Source organism: Platichthys flesus, chromosome 4, assembly GCF_949316205.1.
Source record: "Platichthys flesus chromosome 4, fPlaFle2.1, whole genome shotgun sequence".
NCBI classification, from domain to species: Eukaryota; Metazoa; Chordata; class Actinopteri; order Pleuronectiformes; family Pleuronectidae; genus Platichthys; species Platichthys flesus.
In genome coordinates, this window is record NC_084948.1 from 28,562,068 (window position 1) to 28,571,982 (window position 9,915).

At 45.9% G+C, this 9,915-nt stretch overlaps 2 protein-coding genes across 2 annotated transcripts; both read left to right on the forward strand.

Annotated features, from left to right (window-relative positions):
- Positions 1–5,865: 5,865 nt before the first annotated feature.
- Positions 5,866–6,795, forward strand: LOC133951439 (olfactory receptor 6N1-like). The gene has a single exon (XM_062385366.1). It carries the CDS (start codon positions 5,869–5,871, stop codon positions 6,793–6,795), a length of 927 nt encoding a protein of 308 aa, XP_062241350.1. The 5' UTR covers positions 5,866–5,868.
- A 1,459-nt stretch (positions 6,796–8,254) lies between these two features.
- Positions 8,255–9,211, forward strand: LOC133951440 (olfactory receptor 4E2-like). The gene has a single exon (XM_062385367.1). The coding sequence runs from the start codon at positions 8,270–8,272 to the stop codon at positions 9,209–9,211; it is 942 nt and encodes a 313-aa protein (XP_062241351.1). The 5' UTR covers positions 8,255–8,269.
- Positions 9,212–9,915: the final 704 nt, after the last annotated feature.

Consider the following 9,915-nt stretch of genomic DNA (forward strand, 5'->3'; position numbering starts at 1 on the left):
CGGAGAATCAGGGTGGTCCTGCCCTCCTGCTCGGTGCTCCAGATACGCAGAGTGTTCCCTGATGCTCAGGGAGGTTATACAGGGTTCAGTCCTGCCCTTGATTGAAACTCAACACATAGCTGGCTATAACTTCCTGCTTGTCTGGTTTCTCATACTTGGCAGAGAGATCCTCAGGTTTTGAGATCTTCAGCACCTCATTCACATATGGGGCCGGGTCCTGATAAACCTCGTGAAAGATGAGGTCCAACAGGTTATCCATGTAATCTGTAATACAAATTGGGGGAAAAAGTTGGACATTTTGCACTTTTTGTATTTATTACTTTCTTTTTATAATTATTTTATTCTATTTATCGCGAAGACGATAAATAAATGGTCTTTAAATGGTGAAGACCATTTAAAGACAGCAGTTAATCGATATGTTATTTATGTTTCACATACTGTTTGTACATTGTTTGGCTTTTAAATAGAGCCTGTGAGAATCATGGAAGATTGCATCTGCTTTCACCGGCTTTGCTGTGCACTCGCCCTTCTTATATATTACATCTGTCCCCCGCCGACACACAGGACACATAGAAAACACACAGTTTTCATAGATAATATATGTGGGTGTCTTATGAACAGGGTCTTTTAGTCACTCACGTCACATCTGCTGACTCAGTGAAGACTGTGATGGAGTCATCAGGATCATAGGTAGCATCCTGTGGCTCTCCGAAGTCCATACTTGAACAACTTGGGTTGTCCTCTCCCTCCTCCAAGCGAGGTCTCTTACAGCTGAGGTCCCAACACCGACATCAGTGCAGCACAGTTTTCTGTGTGCCTATGATAAAACAGACATTCAGTATCCATGGAGTCACAACAAATGAGATGCTGTTACAACGATGATATAATTTGAACCACAAGGCCGTTCATCTGGTGCATTTGAACTAGTGGAGTATTTGTAGTACTACATGAACTGCCACAGGAGGGAGGAGGGGGGAACCGGAGGAGGGACTCCAGGAAATGCACTGGAACTCGGGTGGACGTCTCCGTGGCTGGTCAAGTGCAAAGTTCAGAGACTCGGGAGGGCGGCACCGTGGCTGCTGAAGAGCAGAGTCCAGAGGCTCGGGAGGGCGGCCCAGAGGCCGGTCAGGGGTGAAGCACGGGAGCTCCTCAGGCTGGGCCGAAAAACGGGGGCGAGGGCAAGAGCACTGACCCCAGCCCGTGACGTGGGGCAGGAACCGGAGCTGGCACCGCGAGGATCTCCGACGCCGGAACCAGAGCGGCGTCTGCCGGGACCCTCCGGCGTGGGACAAGGACCGGAGCTGGGACTGGAGCTGGCACGGCGACGACCTCTGACGCCGGCACACAGGGGACGTCAGCCGAGAGCCTCCGGCACGGAGCAGGCACTGGAGCTTGCAGCGCAAGGACCTCCGACGCCGGAAAACAGGGGACGTCGGCCGAGACCCTCCTTCGCGGAGCAGGCACTGGAGCAGGCACTGAAGCAGGGACTGGAGCTGGCACCGCAAGGACCTCCGACGCCGGAACACAGGGGACGTCAGCCGAGAACCTCCGGCGCGGAGCAGGCACTGGGGAAGGGGATGGAGCCAACGCCGGTGTGAGGATCTCCGACGCTGGAACACAGGGGACGTCAGCCGAGAGCCTCCGGCGCAGAGCAGGTACTGGAGCAGGGACTGGAGAAGACGCCGCTGTGAGGACCTCTGACGTCGGGAAATGAGAGACGTCAGCTGGGGGCCTTCGGCGCGGAGCAGGGACTGGAGCAGGGACTGGAGCAGGGACTGAAGCAAGGGCTGGAGATGGCACTGCGAGGATCTCCGACGCCAGAACACAGGGGACGTCAGCCGAGAGAACAGGGCCCACCAGTGTTGGACAGCGACTGGAGAAGGCGCTGTGAGGGCCTCCATCGCCATCTGGAAGTGGACAAAAACTGGCCTCATCTCAATCGGGTGCGGCCAGTTTCCGATCATAGTTTGGTCGGATTGTTCTGTTAAGGTTTGTTGAAGGAGATGGACCCAGGAGCAGAGATATTTAAGAAAAAGTGTATTTAACATAAAAAGAACAAACTAAACTCTAACTAAACAAAAACACAAGGAAGCTTACACAAGGGATTGAAGGTGAAGAGGCTCAGGAGAACAGGACAGGGCAGAACGCAGGACAGAACACCACCATGGAGCGACAAGAACAACCAGTAAGAAACAAACAATCCGACCGAGGACAAAGGAAACACAGGGAATTAAATGCACAGGGAAGGCAGGGGCAATTAAACACAGGTGAAACACATTAGGACTGGGACGTCAATCAACAGCAGGAAGTTAAGACAACACACAAGGAACAGAGACTTCAAAATAAAACAGGAAACAGAAAACACAGACTGAAATCAACCTAAAAATGACAGAACATTACATGTAGTACCAGTCGGGTTAAAGTGCTTGATTTATATTCAAAATCTGTTAAGGACTAAGTTCTATTTTACCCCCCCATCAAGTTCTTACCTTGGTGACCTCTGCCCCCCCGACCACCTGCAACTTGACCCCCTCTTACATTCTCCAGTCTATCGCTCTTCACCTTCTTCCTTTTCTCACCCATCTTATCAACACTTCCCTAGTGTTGATAAGATGGGTGAGAAAAGCTGCTGTTTCCCTAACTCTCTCTCTCCACACTGCTGGAACGGCCTCTCTGTCCTCATCTTTCTAGACCTCTCTGTCCTCTGTCCTCATCCTTCTAGTCCTCTCTGTCCTCTGTCCTCATCCGTCTAGACCTCTCTGTCCTCTGTCCTCATCCTTCCAGACCTCTCTGTCCTCTGTCCTCATCCTTCTAGTCCTCTCTGTCTTCTGTCCTCATCCTTCTAGACCTCTCTGTCCTCTGTCCTCATCCTTCTAGACCTCTCTGTCCTCTGTCCTCATCCGTCTAGACCTCTCTGTCCTCTGTCCTCATCCTTCTAGACCTCTCTGTCCTCTGTCCTCATCCTTCTAGACCTCTATGTCCTCTGTCCTCATCCTTCTAGACATCTCTGTCCTCTGTCCTCATCCGTCTAGACCTCTCTGTCCTCTGTCCTCATCCTTCTAGACCTCTTTGTCCTCTGTCCTCATCCTTCTAGTCCTCTCTGTCTTCTGTCCTCATCCTTCTAGACCTCTCTGTCCTCTGTCCTCATCCTTCTAGACCTCTCTGTCCTCTGTCCTCATCCGTCTAGACCTCTCTGTCCTCTGTCCTCATCCTTCTAGACCTCTCTGTCCTCTGTCCTCATCCTTCTAGACCTCTATGTCCTCTGTCCTCATCCTTCTAGACATCTCTGTCCTCTGTCCTCATCCTTCTAGACCTCTTTGTCCTCTGTCCTCATCCTTCTAGACCTCTCTGTCCTCTGTCCTCATCCTTCTAGACCTCTTTGTCCTCTGTCCTCATCCTTCTAGACCTCTCTGTCCTCTGTCCTCATCCTTCTAGTCCTCTCTGTCTTCTGTCCTCATCCTTATAGTCCTCTCTGTCCTCTGTCCTCATCCGTCTAGTCCTCTCTGTCCTCTGTCCTCATCCTTCTAGTCCTCTCTGTCCTCTGTCCACATCCTTCTAGACCTCTCTGTCCTCTGTCCTCATCCTTCTAGACCTCTCTGTCCTCTGTCCTCATCCTTCTAGTCCTCTCTGTCCTCTGTCCTCATCCTTCTAGACCTCTATGTCCTCTGTCCTCATCCTTCTAGACCTCTCTGTCCTCTGTCCTCATCCTTCTAGACCTCTCTGTCCTCTGTCCTCATCCTTATAGTCCTCTCTGTCCTCTGTCCTCTTCCGTCTAGTCCTCTCTGTCCTCTGTCCTCATCCTTCTAGTCCTCTCTGTCCTCTGTCCACATCCTTCTAGACCTCTCTGTCCTCTGTCCTCATCCTTCTAGACCTCTCTGTCCTCTGTCCTCATCCTTCTAGTCCTCTCTGTCCTCTGTCCTCATCCTTCTAGACCTCTATGTCCTCTGTCCTCATCCTTCTAGACCTCTATGTCCTCTGTCCTCATCCTTCTAGACATCTCTGTCCTCTGTCCTCATCCTTCTAGACCTCTTTGTCCTCTGTCCTCATCCTTCTAGACCTCTCTGTCCTCTGTCCTCATCCTTCTAGACCTCTTTGTCCTCTGTCCTCATCCTTCTAGACCTCTCTGTCCTCTGTCCTCATCCTTCTAGTCCTCTCTGTCTTCTGTCCTCATCCTTATAGTCCTCTCTGTCCTCTGTCCTCATCCGTCTAGTCCTCTCTGTCCTCTGTCCTCATCCTTCTAGTCCTCTCTGTCCTCTGTCCACATCCTTCTAGACCTCTCTGTCCTCTGTCCTCATCCTTCTAGACCTCTCTGTCCTCTGTCCTCATCCTTCTAGTCCTCTCTGTCCTCTGTCCTCATCCTTCTAGACCTCTATGTCCTCTGTCCTCATCCTTCTAGACCTCTCTGTCCTCTGTCCTCATCCTTCTAGACCTCTCTGTCCTCTGTCCTCATCCTTATAGTCCTCTCTGTCCTCTGTCCTCATCCGTCTAGTCCTCTCTGTCCTCTGTCCTCATCCTTCTAGTCCTCTCTGTCCTCTGTCCACATCCTTCTAGACCTCTCTGTCCTCTGTCCTCATCCTTCTAGAACTCTCTGTCCTCTGTCCTCATCCTTCTAGTCCTCTCTGTCCTCTGTCCTCATCCTTCTAGACCTCTATGTCCTCTGTCCTCATCCTTCTAGACCTCTCTGTCCTCTGTCCTCATCCTTCTAGACCTCTCTGTCCTCTGTCCTCATCCTTCTAGACCTCTATGTCCTCTGTCCTCATCCTTCTAGTCCTCTCTGTCTTCTGTCCTCATCCTTCTAGACCTCTCTGTCCTCTGTCCTCATCCTTCTAGACCTCTCTGTCCTCTGTCCTCATCCTTCTAGACCTCTCTGTCCTCTGTCCTCATCCGTCTAGACCTCTCTGTCTTCTGTCCTCATCCTTCTAGACCTCTCTGTCCTCTGTCCTCATCCTTCTAGACCTCTCTGTCCTCTGTCCTCATCCTTCTAGTCCTCTCTGTCTTCTGTCCTCATCCTTCTAGACCTCTCTGTCCTCTGTCCTCATCCTTCTAGACCTCTCTGTCCTCTGTCCTCATCCTTCTAGACCTCTCTGTCCTCTGTCCTCATCCGTCTAGACCTCTCTAATGCTGCCCTCCGACCTCTGCAGCTCATCCAGAAACCAGCAGCTCCACTGGTCTTTAAGCTGATTTCACTCACACTCCTCAGCTCCCTTCACTGGTTACCAGTAGCTGCATCCGTTTCAAAACATAGTACTTGGTACCGTGCTGTGACCGGATCGGGTCCAGTCTCCATCGAGGACCTGGTCAAACCTCACAGCCTGTCCACTCTGCATCGACCAATCAGCTGCTCCCTCACTGTGAGGCACAGCTGTCACTCAACAACATCACCAAAAAGGTTCTGTCTTGGTTCTTGTGGTTCTGGTTTGTTCCTCATGGTTGATGCACTTTTTGTGAGTCTCTCTGGATAAAATCTTTACTTCAACTACTCGGAAAACGCGTAAAGTAAAAATGTAAAATCTGTTTTCTGTCTGTGCAAGAACCAGTTGACAGGTGATTCTTGTGGAGCATTTGACAGGGTTATTTTATTCTGTGAGATTTAGTCCCGGTGCTGAGAATATACGGATGACAGGACTCCAGTGAAGTCAGACAGAAACACGACAGTGGCTGTTTCATTTGTGTGTCTGTGTTAGTTGTGTGTGTGATGTGATCTCCTGACGTCACACGGTGACACTGCAGCTGAGGGCGTCTCCCTGGTTCGAAGGTTAAAGGAAGCTGCAGGCGTCTGGGCTCAGTCGGGGGGGATCACAGAGGAAGCAGGTGGTGTCAGTTTATCGTTCGATGAACTCGTTTGTTTAGTGAACGTATAGAGTCGTGATGAACTCCTCACAGGTTTCTTATTTCACTCTGGCTGCTTATGTGGACTCTGGACTGTTGAGATACTTGTTCTTCACGATGGTCCTGTCCTTGTACTTGTTGATCCTCTGTGCCAACGTGCTGCTGATTGTAGTTATCTGTATGAACAGAAGTCTCCATGAACCTATGTACGTGTTCCTGTGCAGCCTGTTTGTAAATGAACTGTATGGTAGCACAGGGTTGTTTCCTCTCCTCCTGCTCCAGATCCTCTCAGACGTTCACACTGTTCCTCGTCCTCTTTGCTTCCTGCAGATCTTCTGTGTTCACTCTTATGGTCACGTTGAATTTATGACTTTAGCCATTATGTCTTATGACCGATACCTTGCTATCTGTCACCCTCTTCAGTATAACAGGACTATGACGATGAACAAGGTCGCTGTCCTTACTGCAGTGAACTGGTTATTCTCTGTCTACGGGATCCTGGTCCCTGTGTCTCTAGCAGCTCGTCTGAGACTCTGTGGGAACATTATCAACAAAGTTTACTGCGACAACTATTCTCTGGTGAAGCTGGCCTGTTCCGAAACATCCGTCAATAACATCTACGGACTCGTGTACATGTTCTCTATAGTGATCGGTCTGGTTGTTTTAATCCTCTACACGTACGTGAGGATTTTAAAGGTTTGTTTCTCTGGTTCCAAGCAGACGAGACAGAAAGCCATCAGCACCTGCACCCCCCACCTCCTCTCGCTGCTCAACTTCTCCTTCGGGGCTTTCTTTGAAATAGTTCAGAGCAGGTTTGATATGAGCAGTTTAAACATGAATTTACGTGTGTTTTTATCTTTGTATTGGCTAACATGTCAGCCACTATTCAATCCTGTTCTGTACGGACTGAAAATATCCAAAATACGCATCATTTGTAAAAATATGCTGTGGGGGAAAAAATTCTAATTATATCTGTCAAGGAAAAATGATTAAACTCATCTTATTTACGTTGAAACCAACATGTCGCTCGAAGTGCTTCACATATTAAAACAAGATTTAAACTTAGGCACCAGGGATAAAAAGTGATATTACACCAACAGACTTAAAAACTAAAGCAAGATTATTTTAAAGGTTAATTATTCCAAAGTCAAATTAAAAGGTGTTTTTAAAAGACAGGTCTTCAGAGACCTTTGTGATATTAAGTGTTTCACAGTTTACTGCTGTCCTCATTATGAGACTGGGACCAGGAGCTGGATTTACTTTTCTCTTCATCACTTATTTAGGTTAAAAATGATCTTTCACTAAACGACTTCACTTTCCTCACAGAATTCACGTCGATGGAACCTGTAAAGAAGTGAATGTGTATTTTTCTTCTCTTGATTATAAAATTTGTGTCATGAGAATCTTGTGATTAAAATCGTTAAGTTCAGAGAAGCACCAGTTCCTGTCTCTTTTACAGATATGTCACTGTTTGTCCTTCACAGCAATTGTCTCTGCAAAAGATTTTCTGTAAAACCGTCTGTTTAAAAAGACAGAAATAGTTTCCATGAACAATTATTCAATATTCATTATAAACTGTTCAAACTAACAGGATCAGTGGTGAAAGTTGTTCATTGATAGGATTGTCAAATGATTGATAATAATTCACAGAAAATATGTATTATCTCTGACGTAGTAACAATTAAATCATTTCATTAACTGTTAACTCAAAGTTACATCATCATCAAAAAAATATTTTAATCGCAGCTTATTTTTCAGAATTAGATTTGAAAGCAAAGGGGGGGGGGGGATCCTCTTCTCATGTCGTGAGCTCGACTGGAACATCTAGAGAAACGCTGGAAAGGTCACTGAGGTCATTCAAAAGGTTTCATCACAATGTCTTTGACAATTTTATCCTACAGTCAGTTTTCTATTTATATAATATATAAATAAAATATAATATAATATTATATATTATATATTTATTATTTAAGTGCTCTGTAGTGAGACTTTAATTATGCTGGATCAGACCCTTTTTCCAACATGTGAAAACACATGAGGTGACTTTGCTCCGAAGAGACATTGGGCTCCTGGCAGCTGATGGTGACGCCCACTCCTCTGACGGCAGCAGGAACCAGTGGAACCAGTGGCACCAGGGGAACCAGTGACTCCTGGACTTCATAAGGCTCAGCAGGGCTCAGACAAGGAAGTCGCCACAACAGGTGGGTGACTGTGAGCACTCCAGTGACAATCTGTTATACTGAATTTAAATAAGGTTTCGGTAAGTTTGACTTATATATTTATACATAAATATATATATATGTATATATATATATATATATATACATATGTATATATATATGTATAGATATGTGTATAGATATATAAGTCAAACTTACCGAAATAAATACACAATGTGTTTATTCTCTGAACAGTGCTAATCTTCACTTAAAGGACTGAAATGAAGATCACATTGAACTCGACAGAAGTTTCTTATTTCACGCTCGGGGCCCACATTGACACGGGACTTTTTAAATACTTCTATGTCCTGATACTTTTCATGTTGTACTTGTTGATCCTCTGTGCCAACGTGCTGCTGATTGTAGTTATCTGTATGAACAGAAGTCTCCATGAACCTATGTACGTGTTCCTGTGCAGCCTGTTTGTAAATGAACTGTATGGTAGCACAGGGTTGTTTCCTCTCCTCCTGCTCCAGATCCTCTCAGACGTTCACACTGTTCCTATCTCCTTTTGTCTCCTGCAGGTTTTCTGTCTCTACGCTTATGGCAGCGTGGAGTTTTTCACTTTAGCCGTCATGTCCTATGACAGATATCTTGCTATATGTTGTCCTCTGCAGTACAACACACGTATGACTTCTAATAAGATCGCCAGGCTCGTTGCTTTAATTTGGATTTATCCTCTAGTACCCAATATTGTCTTCATCTTTTGTCTGACTGCCCCTTTACAGCTGTGTGGAAACATCATCGACCAGGTTTACTGTGACAATTATTATATCGTCAAGCTGTCGTGTTCCGACACCACAGTCATCAGCATCTTAGGACTCTCTCACTTGTTTACAGTCATTTTCGGTCTGTTTGTTTTAATCCTCTACACGTACGTGAGGATTTTAAAGGTTTGTTTCTCTGGTTCCAAACAGACGAGACAGAAAGCCATCAGCACCTGCACCCCCCACCTCCTCTCGCTGCTCAACTTCTCCTTCGGGGCTTTCTTTGAAGTAGTTCAGAGCAGGTGTGATATGAGCAGTGTTCCCAAAGCGTTACGTGTTGTGTTATCGGTGTACTGGCTCACGTGTCAGCCGCTCGTCAACCCTTTACTGTACGGACTGCAAATGTCCAAAATACGCATCACATTCAAGAACCTGTTCTTTGGGAGGAAGATGTGACTCTGAATGTTCTGACAACTGAAAAATCTGCTTATTGTGAATAAAAGGAAATGAACAGATCGACTGAGATTCATTTGGTATCATGTTCAGCTGCAGCATGACACTTCACCACTATTTGTCACTGAACCTTTAAGTAACTAATTAAGTAACTGACTACACTAAGGAACCAGATTAGATTAGATAGATGAGATCTAATCCAAGACTAAGGAACCAGAATATATCAAACTGCTGTGGAACCAGGGACTTGTTGTGTTTCTCTTCACATTCTGAATCATCACTTTCATCATCACTTCAACTGTGTAGAGATTAAACTATTTGAATTTTTATGGAATAAACAAGCTGTTGAATTTAATAAAATATTTATAAAATGGGAGAAACATTTCAGGAACTTTTAAACTGAAAAGGTGAACTTGATCTGGTTGAAAAAGGATCATTTTATTGTGACGAGGTTTAACTCTTAAAATAGACATCATAACAAACAGTTTTAACGTGTCATATTTCATCTGTCCCTGTGTCAAAAGCTTGCTATGATATTATTAAGGACAGTAATTATTAAAGTGACCAACCTTGATATTAAGGAGAACTTGATGTGTTTCTCTAAGTGAAAGGTCACAGTCTGATTTCCCTCCAGAAAAATAATGTGCTGACACCATGAACAGTGTTTGTTCAAATGTAATAAAGACTGTAGCAGCAAACCCTGACCC

Excerpts from the sequence above, each read along its gene's own strand:
- LOC133951440 (XM_062385367.1), top strand. The coding sequence starts at position 8,270 with ATGAAGATCACATTGAACTCGACAGAAGTTTCTTATTTCACGCTCGGG.
- LOC133951439 (XM_062385366.1), top strand. The coding sequence starts at position 5,869 with ATGAACTCCTCACAGGTTTCTTATTTCACTCTGGCTGCTTATGTGGAC.